General features: G+C 37.7%; 1 protein-coding gene across 3 annotated transcripts in view; it reads left to right on the top strand.

Annotated features, from left to right (window-relative positions):
* Positions 1 to 2160: 2160 nt before the first annotated feature.
* Positions 2161 to 22503, top strand: part of LOC109675040 (solute carrier family 5 member 4-like) — an 82522-nt gene continuing 62179 nt past the window's right edge. For 2 of the 3 annotated variants that reach the window (XM_020151874.2, XM_020151873.2), the window contains exons 1-5: positions 2263 to 2295; positions 2928 to 2999; positions 4658 to 4762; positions 6421 to 6480; positions 9252 to 9356. In XM_020151874.2, the coding sequence (XP_020007463.1) occupies positions 2278 to 2295; positions 2928 to 2999; positions 4658 to 4762; positions 6421 to 6480; positions 9252 to 9356 (360 nt within the window). In that variant the 5' untranslated portion in view covers positions 2263 to 2277. Of the gene's footprint in view, positions 2296 to 2927; positions 3000 to 4657; positions 4763 to 6420; positions 6481 to 9251; positions 9357 to 22503 lie in introns of all 3 variants that reach the window. The other variant, XM_020151872.2, reaches the window with a different exon arrangement.

Genomic DNA, 22503 nt, shown 5'->3' with positions numbered 1-22503 from the left:
GGTAGAGGTGTGGGAGCTGCTGGATTTTGGGACCCATGTGTGTGTTTGGGTTTAGTTCCAATGTTGTAGTGGAGGGTGCTTGTGTCAGGAATTGCAGATGGCTGGGGATGTGTATGGTTGGTACAGTAGGCAAATCTGCAGGTGGTAAATGTGTAGGAGGGAAGTGCAATGTGGTGACAGGTTGGGTAAGGTGAAGTGGGGGAGGCAGTCAGTGAAGAGAGTGGATGAAAAGGGACAGAAACAGTAGTTGGGCAGATAACAATGGTGTGTAGCACAAGAAAAGGAGAGAAAGTGAAGGGGGATAGAATAGTAATAAGTAAATAGTAATAGTAAAATTAATAGTACTAAAAATAAAAATGGGGGAAACTAAGAAAAAAACCCAGCTACATCAACAACTAAAAGTTCAGTCAGTTTGGAAATAGATCTAGATTTATTCCTTTGACATCCAATCCTGGTATTGGCGCTATGTGAGGAAGGGTGCTGCCCCTCTTGTGGGACAGTTTGAGGGGGAGATGGATGGAGGAATTTTCCCCCCTGCTTTCCTTGATCTTATAGACGTCTGTTATAAGCAAGAGCTCTGAAGTGGTCTCACAGATGAATGGGATATAGCAGTATTTGGCTCCTTCTGACCACAGGGCAAGTTGCAACTGGGACCTGTGTTACCTCACTACCAGTTTGTGCAATTGTTGTTTCCACCAGGTGACAGCTACATTGCCCTACAGTTGCAACTCTGGCTGGTCACCTCCTCTCCCAGCAAGATGGAGCAATTCAGTTTTAAGCATTGTTCTCAGTCCCATGAGAATAGTTCAGTAATCCACCATGCCCCTGCTTTGGGAGGTTGGCTTATCACCCCACTCCCTCTCTCAGTGCTTGTTTCTCACTGAGAGTTTGGCTCCTTGCCCTACCCCTGTTCTCCGAGATTGGTTCCACCTCACCCACACTGTCAGTGGTACATTACAATTCATTCTTTATGATTCTCAGTTTTGTTCATGGGGGGCTCAATCTGCCCATGAGCTGGGCTGGATTATGTTCCCAGGGGATGGGTGGGGGACTTGCATGTGGTGTGTGATGCTCACCTTTTGGGTTTACAGATTTATGCAAGTAGCATTGAAACTGGTGGGCAGGGAGAAATGGTGTACCACTTTTCTCAAGCCAGACACTTACTGGGACTTGGTTCAACTAGGTGGGGCATAGGTAGGCTTTCCACAGGTTAGGAGTCCAGTATATCTTGGAGTTGGGAACTGTTCTATGCTCTATCTTCTGCTTTTTCAAAAAGAAAGAAGAAAAGAAAGAAGAGAGAGAGAGAGAGAGAGAGAGAGAGAGAGAGAGAGAGAGAGAGAGAGAAAGAGAGAAAGAAAGAAAGAAAGAAAGAAAGAAAGAAAGAAAGAAAGAAAGAAAGAAAGAAAGAAAGAAAGAAAGAAAGAAAGAAAGAAAGAAAGAAAGAAAGAAAGGAAAGAAAGAAAGAAGGGAGAAATTCCCAGGGGACTTTTCCCCAAGGCAGGCATGCCCTACTGCTGTGACAAACAGGGATTTCCCTGGCTGTTAGGTACAATTAAAAGCTGTTTTAAAGGTTTATGTGCACCTACTGTGTTGGCAAATATTAAATTGGCTGGAAACAATCAGCATTACCCAAGTGTAGTTCCCACATTTTAAAGTGGTTTCTAAAATCATGGAGTTCAGAAATTCTGATTCCCTATTCTATCCACTGTCTTGGATTTCCTTAAATTTATTTTTAAGGGATGAATTACTTTTTATCAAGAATCTTCTCTGTTCTGTAAGAAGCCATCACCTTTTAACCATCCTTCCTTTGTTCTGACATTCACCTCTATAATTCTGCCTTCCTTGTCTACCTTCAGCTCTACCTAATCCTTGATTGAACTGTCAAATCTCCTTGAATACACTGTATTTACAGTCAGTGAAGACTTCCAATTTTTGCCATATTTCTGTCCCATATCCCTCATTCTTATATACTACCCAGGCTAATACTAACTGTTGGAAGGCTAAGGTCCTAGATCCTGAATTCCCAGGAGTTTTATAAAGGTTCACATGTCTAGAACTAATTCCTGATATCTTGCCCCACCTGTCTGAGGTTTATCATTAACCCAGTGCTTATATAAAAAAGGAAGCAGACTTGGGATGGGTGCAGAACCACCTGCAGCCATGGCTAGCACATTAAACCCCAACACTGCAACTGGGACTCCGGAGCCTGCTGAAATGTCAGCTCACATCCAAAATGCTGCTGACATCTCTGTCATTGTCATCTATTTCATACTTGTGATGGCTGTTGGGCTGTGGGTAGGTGGGAGACCAACAACTTTTGAGGGTGGTCATCAGGGTGAGGGAAAGTGTCTTATGGTGGGAGAGGTCTAGCATGACAAACTGAGACAACATAGGAATTTTCAAAAATGTCTTTCTTAACCTCTATGAATCATTTTCTTGTGTGTGACATAAATAATTTTTGAACTTAGTGAATTTTTCAGAAGGTAATCCCATCACTTGAACAGAGACACAGTGGGAAAACTATAGGCTTATTCTGTTTAATGCTTCAGTACTTGGCAAAATGAACAAAAACATTTTTATTATCTCATTTTCTTCATTGTTTGTTCATTTTCTAACCTTGTGAGTTGGACACTTAAATCATTTGTGTTCCTTCATTCTAGTTAGCAATGAATTGAATGTTCTGAATTTTCATCAAAGCACAGCATTAGTGATAAATCAGTGTTTGCATAAGTGAAAAATAATAGCAGCTTTGAATTTGTATAAAACTCGGATTTTGAGGTCAATTGAAGTTTCTAGAAGATATTTCTCTCTGTGGGAATTTTGAAAAGTCACTACTTCAGCATTCTGCACAGAGCAACTGTAGCATCATGGGTGTCTTTAATCCACCTGCTATTGTTTGACCTTTACAAGTCTCTCCTTCTGCTCAGGCAATGCTGAAGACCAACCGAGGCACAGTTGGAGGGTTCTTCCTAGCTGGTCAAGAGATGTCCTGGTTTCCAGTAAGTATGTGGTGTGTCTGTGTGTGTGTGTGTGTGTGTGTGTGTGTGTGTGTGTGTGTGTGTAAGAACGAATAAAGAAAGCATTGGGGACATTAATTATTTGATGCACAGTTTTCCACTTACTACTCTCTTTAAAACTGCTGATTTTATGCCTGTGTCCTATGATTCAAAAATTGTCACCAGTTGAGAAATGCTTTAGCAAAATGGCAATTAAGGGCCCCAAGTTGGTTTCCACTCATATTCTTTTCTTAGATCATCTTCAACAACCTTCTGCTGGGGCTTCTTACTGGCTCCACAGATTCCTTCTTGGCTCTCAATCCTGCTGAGCTAACACTGCTCCTTTTGTCTAGATTACTGTCCAATCCACTCTCTTCCTTCAGTGTCCATCTCACTATCAGACCACTCCAGCCCTGCCATATATGTCTATCTACTTATTATATTCCATGCATTTAATGATAGTGGATTGTGTTCCCTATGATAGTGTTTATGGTAAGACCTCTTTGACTTTTGATCAGTTGATGCTGTCCTTTCTGGGTTTTTAATATGAGGATCCCTGGGCCAGATTTCTATTCAATTGGTAATGGAATAGAACTCTCTAAACTTTGAGAGTTTCTGAATTGAGTTGTGTATGTAGCAAGTCCTCAGTAAATGATTCCTTCACAGATCTGCTTATACTTATGAAAACAATAAAAGAAAATGGAGGTTAGAAATTGATCTGGACAGGATAATTAAAGCAGACCAACTGAAAATAGATTTCTATTTGGGACATCCAATCAGACATTGCATTTTGTGGTACTGTCTTGTGAAACATGCAAGTTTAAAATCATCACAAGGTCACAAACAAACTCAATCTTTCCCTAGTAGCTGAAGAGACCAAGTGATTTTTCAAAGACTAAAAATATCAAAATAGAAGAGGCACCATGGGGTCCCAGACCCCAATTCTATTCTGTCAGGTCTGGTACTTATCCGTGCCCAGTCAAGAGATCTCTCTTGACCACCGAGTCTTAAGAACCACAGACAATATGGTGGAAATGGAAATGAGTGAGAAAAATGTCTCATGCTGTGAGGTTGAGGAGGAGTTCCCTCCTTCTGAATATGAGGTCCTTGAGGTTAATTTGATGGGCATCTGATGGGGGATTTGGCAGTCCTTGACCAACTTAGGACTCAACTCAGAGCATATTGACTGACACATTAATGTACTCCTGAGTAATTAATTAATAAACATTATTCTGAAAGATATCTTAAGTATTTTAGTACTAACAGGTTATACAATCTTTTCAACCACACAATCTTTCCTTGCAATATAAAACTACCTATAATCAATATGTAAAACCAGTGAGCATGGTTTCACTCCAGTAAAAGTACTTATGGATGTGAAATTTACATTTCACATAATTTCACATTTTTATATTTCACAATACTGAATCATGCCTTAGATTTTTTTCAAAACATTTTTGGTTATTCAAAAAAATTTATAAACATTCTTCACTTATAGTCCACATGAAAAGTGGTGATGCACTGGATTTAGCCCAAGGGACATAGTCTGCTGGATCAGGCTCTAAGGAATAGAGATTGTGCCATCTCAACATCTATCGATTTTCAAGAAGTCTGATTTGGACCTTTTCTCTCTAACCATAGTCATCTCTCTTGCATTCCAGATGGGAGCCTCTCTCTTTGCGAGTAACATCGGAAGTAACCACTTCGTGGGCATAGCTGGAACAGGAGCATCTTCAGGAATTGCTGCTGGAGCAAATGAATGGAATGTAAGTGATATCAAAGCTGTTTACTCCAAATAGGAGCAATATTAAGATATTTTAATCCAACCTGTATCCATTTTTTTCTGGGACTTCATATTGAATGCTGTCCTGTTTGGTTTGATTTTTATTTTTCCTTCTCCTAGTCTACTTTTTCGTTGACCTTCAGCATCTCTGTAGCCACATTCTGCCTGAGCCATTCCAGCCTCATTATTACTGACTACTGAGCTTTTTCTTAAATTATCATTCCTATCAGGAATGTAATTTCTATATCATTTAATTCCCACTTTGATATGGCCTCCTTGACAATTTGAACTCTCAGTTTTTTCTCTCCTCTCTGGATACTATGTGTCCATCTCTGTCCATGAGCTAGATAAAGGGAATTTTTTAGTGTAGATGCAATCATAGATGCATAGGGAGAAACAAACAATCTCTCACTACAGTGTAGAGAGGCTGAAGAGAGAATCGTGCAACTGTATTGGAAAAATCATACCCTGACTAAACAGAATTGGAGACTGGGAGTATGTGGTGCTATTTCTGTCCCTAAATCCATCATAGAGAATGAGTAAGGCTTAGCACAAGACAAGGTAACTTGAAGATGATGATGCTAGAATGGTGAGCAGAAACTATCCATGTGGGGCCTGACACAGGCAGTATTTGTGGAGTGGAGTTAGAATGCTTTGAGAGATAATAGAATATGTCTTCTCTTGCATTCATACCATCCTACCACCTATCACATGACTGGGAATGTGGGGAGAGTGTTATAAATATTTCTTGAGTAGCCTGAGGTTTTCTATCCGTTTATGTGATCCTTCAGAGTGTTTTCATGTACATGTGCTCAAATATCACTACAAAAATGTTTCAATGGAAAATCCCTGAATGGATTCAGGAAGTGCCTTTCAGTCATCACAAATCTCTTTGCTCTTCTCCTTTTAAGACTTTGCCCCCAATTTTTCTTTAGTAATATTAGGGACTCCAGTACATACCCAGCCTTCAGATATGTGCAATGGCCAAAGTTTTGTTTTGATAGCACCATGGACTCTACCTCTAGAGTCACCATCAGAATGACCTTTGCCCCACATGGGTGTGATTACCAGGTTGAAGATATCTCAGCTGTTTTTTCTCAGCCTGTGAGGTGAACCTCTATGATTTTAGTTGTTTCTCCTATCAGATATGAATAATAGCTTATGTTTCCTCACTTGGTTGTTAGAGCACAATTAGTAATATATGTGAAAAGCCTGTCAATGTTACATATTAATGATAGATACATTCTCATCATTGCTTTATGTGGAAAGCTAAAATGAGCATTGAGTACATTCTTACATCTTAAATTTTATTGCTGATAGCTTAATCCATTCAAGAATAATACTTGCACTTCCTGCCATTCAAGAATAATACTTTGTGGCAAGGATTTGTGGTCTTACAGTGGCCCACCTGAGCTCTGATCTATTATGTTCTGACCATCTTTCACCACACATCTCAAAAAGCCTCAGAAAATGGTGTTTTCTAAATCATACAAAGACAAGAATGAACGTCACAGTCGTCTGAGGATCATAACCATTTAAATGGCATGGGATGTAAGAAAATTTTTATTCAGACTCAGAGCTCTGATACATCCCAGAAGCCAAGCCCCTTTACCCTCACACGGTTTTATTTATTTCTTACAGGCGTTGGTGCTGGTGCTCATTCTAGGATGGGTCTTTGTCCCTATCTACATCAAGGCAGGGGTGAGTATCCACAGGTATTTAAAGTGTATCTTCAGGCATTCTTTTATTCACTAACTTTTCTTTTAACAATGAAACATGGATATTCAGCTTTCACTTGATCTATGGATAAGAAAACAGGGGAGGCAAAAAAATGTTCCTTGCATAGAGAGTCTCCCAGTGTAGACTATGGCTGCATCCAGTGTGAAACCTGTAGCTGCCCTGCATAATGACGACTGTGGCAGTACAGCACCCCTGAATCTGGGAGCATCTACGTCCTTCAAGGAAAGCTTCTCAGAGTGACCTGGCTTCATCTGTGAGGGACACATGTCACCTCTGTAGTAGAAAAGTCAGATCTGAGAGAGTTAGAGAAAACGAACAAGAGATGTCAATCATGAGAGGACTTGTAGTGTGGAGAAGCATGGTGGGAGGCAGAGGTGAGTCTGTGAGTACAGGTGGGGTGCAATAGGGAAAGTTTTATGTGTCCTGTACCCTCCTGGAAATGGGCACCCTCAGCTTTCAGGCACTCAAGGTTCATAACCAGATTCATGTTTTAGGGAACTCTGCTCTGACAGCTGAGAGGAAAGTGGTCTTGAGCAGATGGTCCATGGAAGGAAAGAAATGAAGAAGTTTACAAAAATAATTCATGATACTATAAGAAGGAAAAAGAAAGGTAGGGGACTACTTCTTAGACCAAGATGAAGGCTTGATGGCAAATTAAGGTGAAAGAAGTGGAAAGGGAAGCAGTGTGAGCAGCTCTTAAGAGTTGAAACCCAAGGGGCTTGAAGCATGAGGTCTCCATTAGGGAACAGGAAATTCTAGAAGGGAGCCAAACCATGGATGAAAAGAAAACACTGAATTCACTGTGGAAATGGTGAGTAATTCATGCCTTTAGGACTCTTTTCATTTGTTCATTTTTTTTGCTACAGCAAAATACTTGTAGAATATTTTTTCTTTCTTATTATAAAAAAAAGGGGTTTATTTAGCTCACAGTACTGGAGGTTAAACAGCATGTTACAGCATGTACTTAACTCTGACTATGGCCACCGCTGCATCACAATATGGTGAGGAAGCAGAAATAGAAATGATTGCAGGAAGAAGGAAACTAGCACGTGCAGTGGCCTTGCTTTAAACACCCACTCGATCAAGAGCCCAGACCCATGAGAATGTCATTAATCCATTATGGAGGTGAAGCCCCCATTACCTAAATGCCTTCTACTAGTGCACACCTCTTAATTCCAGACTGTGAACCAAAATTGATATTCATGAGTATTTTGGTTGAAGAACCATATTCAAACAACAGCATTCTGTAAAAAATTGTGTCTATTTCACAATATAAAAATTGTTCATTCAAAGGCAACAGTCTCAAAGTCTTAACTCATTCCAGCATCAGCTTAAAGTCCAAGTCCAAAGTCACATCTGAGACTCAATGGAAACTCCTTGTAGTTGTAAGGCCTGTAAAATCAAAAAAAGTTCTCTACTTTCAAGGTACACTGGTAGGACAGGGATAAGAGAAACATTTGTATTCCAAAAAGGAGAAATAACACCACTACAAAAGAGATCACAAGCCCCTAACAACACCAAAACACAACAGAGCAAATATTAAATCTGAAACCTCCTTATCAGGCATCCTGTGCTGACTTGGGTAGGTAGTGAGCCCTAAGGCCTTGGGAAGTCCCACTCCCATAATTTTCTAAAGAATTGGTTGGAGTTCCACAAGGCATTGTCCCATTGATCACTCTGGCAACTTCTCCCTGGTACTTCTGTGTGGTCTCTAAAGCTGTCCTTTGATGTTTCAGTGTAAATCTCGATTACTCCATAACCCTTTGGTTCTGTTTGATACCTTTGGTGTAAGCATCATATGGATGCCACTAAAGTCTACATTTGTTCTCTTTGGAATGGAAACATAAAATGTGGTTGGTCCCACTTAAGCCACTCCTGTGCTGCCAGAATACTGCACAAGGTTGTGTGGAGAAGAGTCTTGAGTTGGCCCTGGGCACCAAGCTTATAGAAAATATCCTAAGTCAATACTTCCTAGGCCTCTGGGACTCATATGGAAGGGACAACTTCAAAGTCTTCAAAGACACCACTGACACCTTCTTCCCATTTTGCCTTTCTGATCCCTACAGTTGCTAGACCACCACCTTACACACCTTTTCTTAATAATTGTCATGGTTAACCTGAAAATTTTCTGGATAATTCTGCTCTGTTTTTCTATTAATTATAAATTCTACTCTTTTAGACCACAGCATTGATGTGATACAAAGTCATATACATAATGTCATACTAAAGTAATAAAAGCCACAGTAGATATTAAATTATCTCCAAGTAGATAATTCAATTCTCTTCTCAAAAAGATAATCCTGTATGTGCCTATATGTGTAAGTTATTCAACTATCAATTTATTGTGCAGCTCTAATTGTGGTTCATTATTTGCAAGTAATATTAATGTTAATGGCTGCAATACTACTGTGAAAATAATGAAAATCATTTGTTGCTTGTCTATAAGACATTTAGTGATGTTGTAAGTACTTCAGCATTCACATTTAAGACCCACTTGACAAAAGTCAAAGTATCTAGTAAAGGTTGGAGCTGGAAGAAATATCAACATAGTCTGCTTTTAGTACAAGGGTTAATTCCCTCTTGCTACTCTAACATGGGGCCATGCCTTTCTCACCTGTTTATTTCCAGTGTGTCTTGAATAGTGCTTAACTGGCCATGGGTGCTTAGAAAATACTGGATAATCTGAATTGCTGGGTTCTGAAAATAATTCCTGTTGATGTCTGTCTCTGCAGGTGATGACCATGCCAGAATATCTCAGGAAGCGGTTTGGTGGGAAGCGACTCCAAATCTACCTCTCAGTCCTCTCCCTCATGCAGCTTATGATCCTGCAAATCTCAGTGAGTTCAGTGCCTCCTGGCATGTTAGCTCCAGGAGGTAGATTGATCAGACCAAAGTGCTAAGATCAGGGAGGGGGTGTGTAAGCTTTCAATGGCCTTTATGGTCTGGAGCCATATGGATGTCAACTCACTGGGCTATCTCTATAAAGTATTAAAAAGATCGAGGTGAGTTCAGAAAACCTATATTCATAGAATACAAGACTCTCATGTTCTAAGAACATCCAGAGTGTAATCCATCCTCTCGTTAAGGTTATGAAAAAATTGGTCCAGAAGGAACAAAATGTCTCCCCAACAGACAACCATTCAGTATTGAAGAGGAGGGTTTCTCTTGTCTCTTGTCTTTGCCAGTGCACATTGTGAAATGGAAACTATAAATTAGATTAGAAGAAAAGCAAAGACACCTCTATCAGGGTGCAAACTATGTTTGCAAAGTAAGATGAATTCAATTTGAAACTGAAAACTGTTCCATCAAAATAAGAAGAGGACAAGAAAAGTGCAGCTCAGTTTTCTTTAGCAATAAGCAAGGGTTGACTGAGCCCAACAGTGCTATAATGAAGGGAATCAGGCTTGTCACAAATATTGCATGTCTTGAAATATCTGTACCAGAGAAAGACTGATCATGTGGAATCTTTCCAGGCCCATTAGTTATTTCAACAGCACTGAAGATGGCTTCATTTTCAGTTTTTGACATAAAATCTACCCCTGTATGCCAATTTATCCATGTCAGCAAGGCACTAAAGTTTGCAAAGGTATTTTATTTCTATATAACCTTTCTACAATCATTTCAACTTTCATTTTATCAAAATAACTTCATTCTTTCTTAGAGTTAATCAAGGTGAATAGTCTCATTTTCAGTTTATTATACCACACATGTGAGTCAGAAAGAAAGTACTTTCCATTTGTATTAATATGCTGACTTTTCTTAAATTTACCCTATTTTGTCTAAGATTACCACTATAAAGTAGATATCAGAAGTAAATGTGAAAAAATTTGAAAGCTTTTTTAAAAGTTACACTCCTTGGAGATAATCAGGAATGAGGAAGAAAAGAATTTGATGGGAGGGAAGAATGAAGGAAGGAGAAAAAGAAAGAAATGTTTGTTGTTTAAATCATCCAATCTATGGTACTCTGTTACAGTAAGTGGAATTGACTAAAAATGTGTTCTAGTAAAAGAATATATTCATATTGATGAATATTATGAACCACACTAACCTGATTCACTAGATTAGGAGATTAAAAAAGAAAAGCATGTAATAATCTCAGTATTTTCAGATATTTTCTCATTGCTAAGAAGGAAATAAACATAATAGTTTTTCCAGGTCTGACATTCATATAACCATGGGCCGCACTAGACACCAGGACACACTTGGAAGACAAGTAGCAAATCTTATAAAAGATCCAGATAACTATTAACATATTTTTATTTATGTATTTTTTCATTTATTTATATGTGCATACAATGTTTGGGCCATTTTCCCCCCTCCCCCCCATTCCCCCTCACTTCCAGTCAGAAATCGTTCTGCCCTTATCTCTAATTTTGTTGAAGCGAAGACATAAACAATAAGAAAGACAGAGCATTTTTGCGAGTTGAGATAAGGATAGCTACACAAGGAGATTCCTAGCATTGCTTCGATGTACAAATGTGTTATATTCTAAGTTGATTCTTCTTGAACTGACCTGTTCTCTAGTTCCTGGATCCCTTTCTCCTATTGACCTCTATTAACACATATTTAGTGAGGCAAAATTTTTAGAGCCATAGTTGTACCTTCTTGCTTTTTTTTTCTACATAATTCATTGTAAACTTTAAAATTGGCAAGAGAACTGAAAACCTCTAGCCAAAATAAAACAGGGACCAGAATTTCTAATCTACCTGAATCAACCAAAAATCTCAAACCAAAAAGGCAAAATATATGAAACAATGGTTTTGAAGTCAGTGGACATTAGACAATGAAGGACAGTGATCTGGGAAACAAGGAGAGAATGGTTACTGCAGCCTGCTGCCTCAAGAGATATTTCTAGGCCATCCACAGATGATAAAGATGATTTTATTTGTCAACTAGGCTAGGCTTTGGTATCCTGTTGATTGGTCAAACATCAGTCTATGCCTAGCAAATGCAAAGCCCTGAGTTCAAACCCCAGTAAGGGGGATGTGAAGGGGGGAAAAAAAAGTTACACTCCTTGGAGATAATCAGGAATAAGGAAGAAAAGAATTTGAAGATTCAGCAGTATATACAGAAAAGAAGAAAAATTTATTTGTTCCTAATATATTAGTGTTGAAAAAATCATCTCACTAAGTTTACAGTGCATGCAGGTGTCTCAATGTTTCTGAGGGGGAAAAACCATCTTTACTTTTGTTTTTCTAATAAGCTGAGTCATGACAATCAAACCAGCTACTAAGATTAGATGGTATGAGTTTTCAACAGGAGTTTTTCCCAGCACTTACTACTGGTCTCTTCTGGAGGAATTGAAAGTTGTTCTTACAGAAGTATCACTGAAATCGTCTCCATGACAATTAGAAGAGGCAGAGGGAAGCAGAGGAGCCCACAGGTGACAGGAGCTGTGAGTTTTCATGTTCCACCATGAGTTTCCCTCTGGCTCTGACATCTACAGTCTTATGATTAGAAAGAACAGGAATCAGGTATTCAGAATGACAGCAGACAAATAAGTCACTGAGGAATTTAACTCCCAGAATGGAAGGCTCCTGGAGATGGAAGAGGAATAGAATGTGGTGAGCTGTTTGTGGATGCAAGGAAACCCAGAGCGTGTGTGTGTGTGTGTGTGTCTGTGTGTGTGTGTGTGTGACAGTTGTGCATGGTCTCTGGTACACTATAAGGATACCACAGTGGGAATCTATTTTTGCCTCCATGGTTACACTTTAAGTGATATGGATAATGATTAATCTTAGACATCTACACTTGTGTACTTTCACACTGTGATAGCTAACTCTGTACTGGTTAGACATTAGACCACCATGAAAGCTGAGCTAGCACAGTTTTCGGAATTATCCCTTAGTTAAGTTGAAAAAAAATCTTTCACAATTTCTCAAATTCTTATTATAGGCATGATGTCTCTTCATTCCTAAGTATTTAGTTTTTATTTACCAAAAACATTGATGTGCTTTTAGAAAATCACATTGCAAATTTTAAAATCAGGAAATTAACTTTGACACAGGTATTACCTAACCTGTAGTTAATTCAGATACTGAAAGTTGTTTCAATAAATTCCTTTATAGAAAAACAAAATCCTGTATCACTGTAATTAATCTTTATTATGGGAAATATTTTCTGATCATTGTGATGTTATACACGCCCTTACATGATGCAATCAAAATTAATTTGCAACTTTATGTCATGTACATTTACCACAATAATATAGTCATTAATATATAAGCTACTCACATATAATTTTTAAGCCATAAATTCAATAACTTAATGGCACTTTATAATAGAAGCAAAATTCAAAATAACATAATTTGGGGAATTTTTTACTTTTCATTTTTTTAGTTAACATACATAGCATGTACTTATAAGGACCATGTGATATTTTGATATGTGCACACAATCTACAAAAAACAAAATCAGGGTATTTGTATTTAGATGATATCTAAACATTTATCATTTCCTTGAGTTGGGAAAATTTTAATTCTTTCTTCTAACTACTTTGAAATGCATAAAAAATTATAGAGTTAAACAACTGTGATGTAGAACAATAAAACTTATTCCTCCAATTTAACTATGACTTTGTACTCAATCAACAACCTCTATCTATCCCCCATACTCTTATCCTTCCAGCCCTCAGTAACCACTATTTTATACCCTACATACATTGAAACCAACAGTGTGTAAGAGTTCAACTTTTGCTGTGGGTTTTTTTGTCATTTGAATCCTAACCATTCCAACTTGGGTGAGGTAGCATCTAATTGTGGTTTTGATTGGCATTTTTCCAAATAGCTACTGATGTTGAAAATTTCCTTCATATAAAAAATTTTGGGAGCTGCTTGTGTGTCTTCTTTTGGGAAATTGCTATTTAGATTATTTGCCCATTTTTGATCAGCTTATTCTACCTTTCATGTTTAGTTGTTTGTGTGCCTTATATATTCGGGATCTTAATTCTTTATTGGATAAGTAGTTTGAAAATTGTTACAAAATTTTTATTATTGTTGTACTGGGAGTGCACTGTGGCATTTACAAAAGTTCTTGCAATATATCATTTATTCTTCAGGTTGTCTCTTCCCTTTCTTGACTTTTTCCCTTCTCTATAAGAAGCTTTTGATTTTTATACAATCACATTTGCCCATTGTTGATTGGTTTCCTGTGCTTTTCCTTTCTCCCCTGCATGTTCTTAGCATCTTTGTCAAAAATGAGGTGACTGTAGATGCAAGGGTTTACATCTAGATTCTCTGTACTGTTCCATTGCTCTATGTACATGTGCTTTGTGGTTTTGGTTACTACATGTTTGCAGTGCTTTTAATAGCAAGGAAATAAAATCTTTCTGCTCAAGATTGATGTGCCTAGTTCTGTGGTTCATACTAATATTAGGGTTGTTTTTCCCAGTTTGTAAAGAATGCCATTGGCATTTTGAGAGTTATGGTATTGCTTTCAGGGATGTGGACATTTTAACAAGCTGATTCTTCCAATCCATGAGCACAGGGTTTCTTTCCATTTTTGTATGTTCTCTTCAATTCCTTTATTAACATTTTACAGTTTTCATTGTAAGTCTATTTCACCTCTTTGGTTAAATTTATTCCTAATTGGTTTTGTAGCTGTTGTAACTGAGATTGTTTCCTTGGTTTCGACCTTGGATAATTAAATTTTGGCATATAGTTTTTTGTACATTCATTTTCATCATGCATATTTGCTGAATGCATTTATTAGTTCTAATAGATTTTTCATGGTGTCTTCTTATATTTATAACATTTTTATCATGCTGAGTGGGGTTACACTGTGGCATCTACAAAAGTTCTTGCAATATATGGTACTAAAATTCATCCCCTCTACCACTTTCCTTCATCCCCTCCACCCCCATCCTTGGAATAACTTCAAAAGAAATCATTTTTCCATTTACATACATATGCCACCAAATTTTCACCATACTCACACTCCCTCACCTTTCCTCCACCTCCTCCCCCACCTACTGGCACCAACCCACCCCCTACCCACAGCCCAGTCAGGACCTGTTCTGTCCTCTTGTTCTCCAGTTTTGTATAAGAAAAGAAGAAAATAACAAAATGGTATTTTTGGTTGTTTAAGACACTACACAGGGAGTTACTTATGGGACTTCCATGTTTATATGTATTACAGCCCAATTTGGTTCAGCTCCTCTATTTTTCTTCTTTCTACTTTAGTAACTTTCTTATGGTGGTTTCAACCAATTTTAAAATTCTATATTCATTCTTTTATAGAGAGTATATCAACCATATTCACCTTGTTAACTTCTTTCATTTACCCTCCCCCTCTCATATGTTACCTCTCTTAGCATGACCTGGTTTTCATAGTACAGCTTTATTTGTGTTAGGTCTATATTACACATATGAGAGAAAACATGTGACTTTTGGCCTTCCACACACGGTTAACTTCACTTAAAATGATGTTCTCCAGTTCCATTCATTTGCCTGAAAGCAATAAAATTTCATTATTCTTTGTGGCTACATAAAATTCCATTCTATATAAATAACACATTTTCCTAATCCATTCATCAGTAGTGGGCATCTTGACTGTTTCTGTAGCTTAGCTATTGTGAATAATGCCGCAATAAACATGTGTGTGCAGGTGCCTTTGTACATTTTGACTTACATTCTTTTGAGTATATGCCTAGGAGTGGAATTGCTGGATCCTATGGCAGGTCTATTTTTAGTTTTTGTGGAGCCTCCATACTGCTTTCTATGGTGGTTGTACTAATTTAAATTCCCACCAGCAGTGCATGAGGGCTCCTTTGTCTCCACATGTTTTGCCAACATTTGTTGTTTGTGTTTTCTGTGGCAGCCATTCTAACAGGAGTGAGGTAGAATATGAACATGATTTGATTTGCATTTCCTTTATGGCCAGGGATGTTGAGAATTTCTTTGTGTGTTTTTTAGCCATTTGAACTTCTTGCTTTGAAAAATCTCTGTTCAATTCATTTACTCATTTCATCATTGGGTCATTTATTTTGGGGGAGTTTAGTTTTTGAGCTCTCTGTATATTCTGGTTATCAATCCCTTGTCAGATTTATAGCTGGCAAAGATTTTCTTCCAATCTGTGAGAAGGTTCTTCAATTTAGAGACCATTTCCTTTGTTGTGAAGAAGCTTTTAATTGCATGTAGTCCCAGTAGTCAATCCTTTCTCTTAGTAGCAGAGTCATTTGAATTCTGCTGAGGAAATCATTGCCTATGCCTATTAATTCCAGTGTATTCCCTCCTTGTTCCTGCACAAGTCTCAAGGTTTTAGGTCTTATATTAAGGTCTTTAATCCACTTTGAGGTGATACTTGAACAGGGTGAGAGCCATGTATCTAATTTCAGATTCCTGTATGCAGATATTCATTTTTCCCAGAAACATTTATTGAAGAGGCTGTCTTTTCTCCATCATATGCACCTTTATCAAAAATCAAGTGGGTGTAATTGCAGGGATTCATACTGGGATCTTCTGTTATGTTCTCATGGAGTGTTTTGAGATTTCTTTTTTTTTAAGGAACTAGTATTTATTATCAAAGTCATATTTGTTGTTCACAAGCTACCACATCTCCAAAATATTGGGCACATTGAAATATCAATGCAAACATTTTTCAAACATCTTTATATATCCTGCCAACAAATTAAAATAGTTAACAAGAACTATTCAGCATTATGCTGTATAAAAGTGGAAAAGGTGCATACTTGTCTTCTTCCCTATCTTAGAGAGAAAGCTTTCTGCTTTCCCTCTTCAATACCATGATAGTTGCAGACTTCTTATGAATGTCCTTCATTATGTCAAAGTGAATTCTTTCTGTAACTATTTTGTCATACTTTTTATTATGAAAGGGTGTTGAGTTTTATCAAATGCCTCTTCTGTATCAGTTGAGATGATCACATGGTTTTTGTTCTTCATCCTGTTGACATGGTGCATCACATTTGGAGTTCTGTGTGTCTCAATTGACCACAGTGAAGAATCTTTTAAATGTGCTCTAGAATCTGGTTTGACAGAATTTTGTTAGGATTTTTGCATCAATATCCATCATGGATATTGGCTTATAGCTTTCTTTTATGTGGTTCTTGTCTGGATTTCATATTAGTGTAATGCTGGCCTTATAGAATGAGTTTGTAAGAAATCCCTCCTCTGCAATTGCTTGAACTAATTTATGAATTGGTGCTACTTCTTCTTAAATGTTTGATAACATTTAAGTTTGATAAAACTTAGCAGGGAAGCCATCAAGTGGGAGGGATTTTCATTGATGAAAAACTTTGTATTATTGTTTCAATCTCATTACTTCTTATAGGTTTGCTCAGGTTGCAATTTCATCATTTTATTTTTTAAGGCCAAATTGTTCCAAAAACTTTTTAAAAATTGTTTATACATTAATTCATATGTGTGTACATTGTTGAAGCCATCTCTCCCCTCCAGCCCCAGCCCCATCTCCCTCTCCCCCAACCTCCTTTGCTTCCATGCAGAACCTGTTCTGCCCTCTTCTCTAATTTTGTTGAAGAGAAAACATAACAGCTAATAAGAAAGACATGGCATTTTTCTAGCTGGAGATAAAGATGGGTATACAGAGAGATTCCTAGCATTGCTTCCATGCACATGTGTATTGCAACCTGAACTGATTCATCTCTACCAGACCTCTTCACTACTTCCCGGTCACCTTCCCATAGCGGCCTCTGTCAGTTTAAGATTACTTTATTACTTTCTCTACAGTGGGCACATCAATCACTTTCAAGTTTTAGGCTTCCTTACCTTTCCCTATTCCTCCTATACACATTCTCACCTTAGTCAACAATATTACTGCCAAATATTACATTTCTTTTGCTGTGCAGAAGCTTTTTAATTTCATATAGTCCCTTTTGTCCATCCTTTCTCTTAGTTGCTGAGCTGCTGGGGTTCTTTTGAGGAATTCCTAGAATATAACTATTGCTTCCAGATTATTTCCTGCTCTTGACTATACTAACATCAGAGATTCAGGTCTGATATTAAGGTCCTTAATCCATTTTGAGTTGATATTAGTACAGGATGATAGGCATGCATCTAGTTTCAGTTTTCAGCAGGCGGATAACCACTTTTCCCAGCAACATTGTTGAAGAGGCTGTCTACTCTCCATCATTTGTTTTTGGCACTGTTGACAAAAAAAAAAAGATGGGCATAGCTATGTGGATTTATATCTTGGTGCTCTATTCTGTACCACTGGTCTTCCTGTTTGTTTTTGTGCCAGTACCATTCTGTTTTTATTGCTATTGCTTTATAATATACTTTGAAGTCGGGTATTGTGATACCGCCAGCATTGCTCTTTTTTCTGAGTATTACCTTGTCTATTTGCAGTCTCCTGTATTTCCAAATGAACTTTGGGGTATATTTTTCAATCTCTGTGAGGAATGTCATTGGGATTTTGATGGGAATTGCATTAAACATGTAGATTGCTTTTCATAGTATAGCCATTTTTACTATGTTGATTCTACCAATCCATGAGCACAGGAGATCTTTCCATCCTCTGTAGTCTTCCTCGATCTCTTTCTTCATGGGTTGTAGTTCTCCTTGTAGAGGTCATACACCTCTTTTGTTAAGTTTACTCCTAGTATTTGATTTTCTTTGAGGCTATTGTAGATGGAATTGTTTCCATATATTCTTTCTCAGTTTATTCGTTATCAGTGTATAGAAAAGCTAATGATTTCTGTAAGTTAATTTTGTAAGTTAACTTTGACTATTTCTTTACCTATTTGTATTCCTTTTCTTTCTTCTTCTTGCCTAATTGCTCTGGCTAGGAATTCCAGTACTATGTTGAATAGGAGTGGGGATAGTGGGCACCCTTGTCTTGTTCCTGATTTTATGGGAAATGGTTTCAGTTTTTCACCATTGAGTACGATGTTGGCCATAGGTTTGTCATACATAGCCTTAACAATGTTGAGGTACATTCCCCCTATTCCTAGTTTTCTTAGACCTTTTATTATGAAGTGGTGTTGGATCTTGTAGATGGCTTTTTCTGTATCTATTGAGATGATGAAATGGTTTTTGTCTTTGCTTCTGTTAATGTGCTGTATTACATTTATAGATTTGCTTATGTTGAACCACCCTTGCATCCCTGGGATGAAGCCAGCTTGGTCATGGTGAATGGTCTTTCTGATGTGTTGTTGGATTCGATTTGCCATTATTTTATTGAGGATTTTTTGTATGTATGTTCATTAAGGGGATTGGCCTATAGTTCTCCTTATTGTAGGTGTCTTTTTTTGGTTTTGGGATGAGTGTAATATGGGCTTCATAAAATGCGTTAGGCATTGTTACTTCTGTTTCTGTTTTGTGGAACAATTTAAGGGAAAGTTGATATTAGCTCTTCTTTATTTTTTATTTATTTTTGTTTGTTTATTTTTTTTTTCATTTTTCTTTTATTATTCATATGTGCATACAAGGCTTGGTTCATTTCTCCCCCCTGCCCCCGCCCCCTCCCTTACCACCCACTCCGCCCCCTCCCTCTCCCCCCCAATACCCAGCAGAAACTATTTTGCCCTTATCTCTAATTTTGTTGTAAAGAGAGTATAAGCAATAATAGGAAGGAACAAGGGGCTTTGCTGGTTGAGATAAAGATAGCTAAACAGGGCATTGACTCACATTGATTTCCTGTGTGTGGGTGTTACCTTCTAGGTTAATTCTTTTTGATCTAACCTTTTCTCTAGTACCTGTTCCCCTTTTCCTATTGGCCTCAGTTGCTTTAAGGTATCTGCTTTAGTTTCTCTGGGTTAAGGGCAACAAATGCTAGCTAGTTTTTTAGGTGTCTTACCTATCCTCACCCCTCCCTTGTGTGCTCTCGCTTTTATCATGTGCTCATAGTCCAATCCCCTTGTTGTGTTTGCCCTTGATCTAATGTCCACATATGAGGGAGAACATAGGATTTTTGGTTTTTTGAGCCAGGCTAACCTCACTCAGAATGATGTTCTCCAATTCCATCCATTTACCAGCGAATGATACCATTTCATTCTTCTTCATGGCTGCATAAAATTCCATTGTGTATAGATACCACATTTTCTTAATCCATTCATCGGTGCTGGGGCATCTTGGCTGTTTCCATAACTTGGCTATTGTGAATAGTGCCGCAATAAACATGGATGTGCAGGTGCCTCTGGAGTAACAGTCTTTTGGGTATATCCCCAAGAGTGGTATTGCTGGATCAAATGGTAGATCGATGTCTAGCTTTTTAAGTAGCCTCCAAATTTTTTTCCAGAGTGGTTGTACTAGTCTACATTCCCACCAACAGTGTAAGAGGGTTCCTTTTTCCCCGCATCCTCGCCAACACCTGTTGTTGGTGGTGTTGCTGCTGATGGCTATTCTAACAGGGGTGAGGTGGAATCTTAGTGTGGTTTTAATTTGCATTTCCTTTACTGCTAGAGATGGTGAGCATTTTTTCATCTGTTTTGTGGCCATTTGAATTTCTTCTTTTGAGAAAGTTCTGTTTAGTTCACATGCCCATTTCTTTATTGGTTCATTAGTTTTGGGAGAATTTAGTTTTTTAAGTTCCCTGTATATTCTGGTTATCAGTCCTTTGTCTGATGTATAATTGGCAAATATTTTCTCCCACTCTGTGGGTGTTCTCTTCAGTTTAGAGACCATTTCTTTTGATGAACAGAAGCTTTTTAGTTTTATGAGGTCCCATTTATCTATGCTATTTCTTAGTTGCTGTGCTGCTGGGGTTTCATTGAGAAAGTTCTTACCTATACCTACTAACTCCAGAGTATTTCCTACTCTTTCCTGTATCAACTTAAGAGTTTGGGGTCTGATATTAAGATCCTTGATCCATTTTGAGTTAATCTTGGTATAGGGTGATATACATGGATCTAGTTTCAGTTTTTTGCAGACTGCTAACCAGTTTTCCCAGCAGTTTTTGTTGAAGAGGCTGCTATTTCTCCATCGTATATTTTTAGTTCCTTTGTCAAAGATAAGTTGCTCATAGTTGTGTGGCTTCATATCTGGATCCTCTATTCTGTTCCACTGGTCTTCATGTCTGTTTTTGTGCCAGTACCATGCTGTTTTTATTGTTATTGCTTTGTAATATAGTTTGAAGTCAGGTATTGTGATACCTCCTGCATTGTTCTTTTGACTGAGTATTGCCTTGGCTATTCATGGCCTCTTGTGTTTCCATATAAATTTAACAGAAGAGATATTAGCTCTTCTTTAAAGGTCTGATAGAATTCAGCAGAGAATCCATCAGGTCCTGGACTTTACATTTTTGAGAGACTCTTTTTTTTATTCATTTATTCACATGTGCAAACATTGTTTGGGTAATTTCTCCCCCATCCCCCTGGCCACCTTTCTCTCCCTACCACCCTCTCTTACTGTTGCTTCAATTTCATTTTGTGTTATATATCTATTCAGGTGATTAATATCCTCTTGGTTCAACTTTGGATTGTCATAAGTATCTAGAAATCTGTCCATTTCTTCAAGGTTTTCAAATTTATTAGCATATAGGTTCTCAAAGTAGTCTCTGATGAGTTCCAGAATTTCCATGGTGTTTGTTGTTATCTCCCCTTTTGCATTTCTGATTTTACTGATTTGTGTTTTTTCTCTCCTCATTTTAGTCAGGTTTGCCAGGGGTCTGTCAATCTTGTTTATTTTTTCAAAGAACCAGCTTTTTGTTTCATTGAATCTTTGTATGGATTTTTTTTTCTAATTCATTAATTTCAGCCTTTGTTTTTATTATTTCTCTCCTTCTGCTTGTTTTGGGATTTGCTTGTTCTTCTTTTTCTAGTAGTTTGAGATGTAGCAGTAGGCCATTGATTTGAGCTCTTTCTGTCATTTTAATATATGCACTCATGGCTATAAACATTCCTCTTATGACTGCCTCTTAGAACCATAGGATCCGGTAGGTAGTGTTTTCATTTTCATTAACTTCCAGGAACATTTTAATTTCCTCTTTATTTCATTAATGACCCATTGATCATTGAGCAATGTGTTGTTCGGCTTCCAATTGTTTGCTTGTTTTTTCCTGTTGTTTTTGTTCAGTTTTAGTTTTAATGCATTGTGATCAGTTAGAATGCATGGGATTATTTCTATTTTCTTATATTTGTTGAAGCTTGTTTGATGCCCTAAGATATGATCAGTTTAGGAGAAGGTTACATGGGCTGCTGAGAAGAATGTATATTGTGCAGAAGTTGGATGAAATATTCTGTAGACATTGGGTAGGTCCATTTGATCTATGGTATGATTTAGTTCTAGAATTTCTTTATTGAGTTTTTGTTTGCATGTCCTATCTATAGGTGATAGGCAGATATTAAAGTCTCCCACTACCACTGTGTTAGAGTGTATATGTTTTTAGGTCCTTCAGAGTAGGTTTGATGAAAGTGGGTGCATTGACTTTGGGTGCATGTAGGGTGAGTTTTTGCATATTAATTTCAGAGGTCTTGAGTTGTTTGAGTAATAGCTCTTCAGTTTTTCCTTTAATTTCCATTTCATCCTCAAGTTCTGAGATTCTGTCTTCTGCTTGTTCTGGTCTGCTGGAGTGTCCTTCCATTGTGTTTTATATTTCTGTTTCATTCTTTTTTCTGAGGTTTTCCATATCATGGGTCACATCCTGTTTAATATTGTCAATTTTCATCCTTAATTCATTTATCTATTTATGGTGTTCCTATTTCAATTTGGTATTTATTTAGGGCTCCTAGGAGTTTATTTATTTGTTTTTGTGTCTTCTCATATTGTTTATTTTTGTTGTCTTGGAATTTCTTGAATGCCTCCTGTACGTTTTGTTGACCATGTCTAGTAACATCTTCATAAAATTCTCAGTGATTACATGCAGAATTTCTTCCTTCAGGTAGTTCTTGTGGGCTTTGTTGGGTTCCTTGGCATACTTTGTTTTGTTGGAGTCTGGATCTTGGTATCCTTTTTCCTTATTTCCCTCTGAATCCTGCATTAACTTATTTTGGGTGGGGGAATGGTTTCCGTGCCTTTTTTGTCTTCCCATTGCTCCACTTGGTACTGTTTCTGTCCCTAGTTTGTGTATAAT

The sequence above is a fragment of the Castor canadensis genome, chromosome 18, assembly GCF_047511655.1.
Source record: "Castor canadensis chromosome 18, mCasCan1.hap1v2, whole genome shotgun sequence".
Taxonomy (NCBI): Eukaryota; Metazoa; Chordata; class Mammalia; order Rodentia; family Castoridae; genus Castor; species Castor canadensis.
Note: the sequence above shows the minus strand (reverse complement) of the source record. Positions and strands in the feature narration are given on the sequence as shown.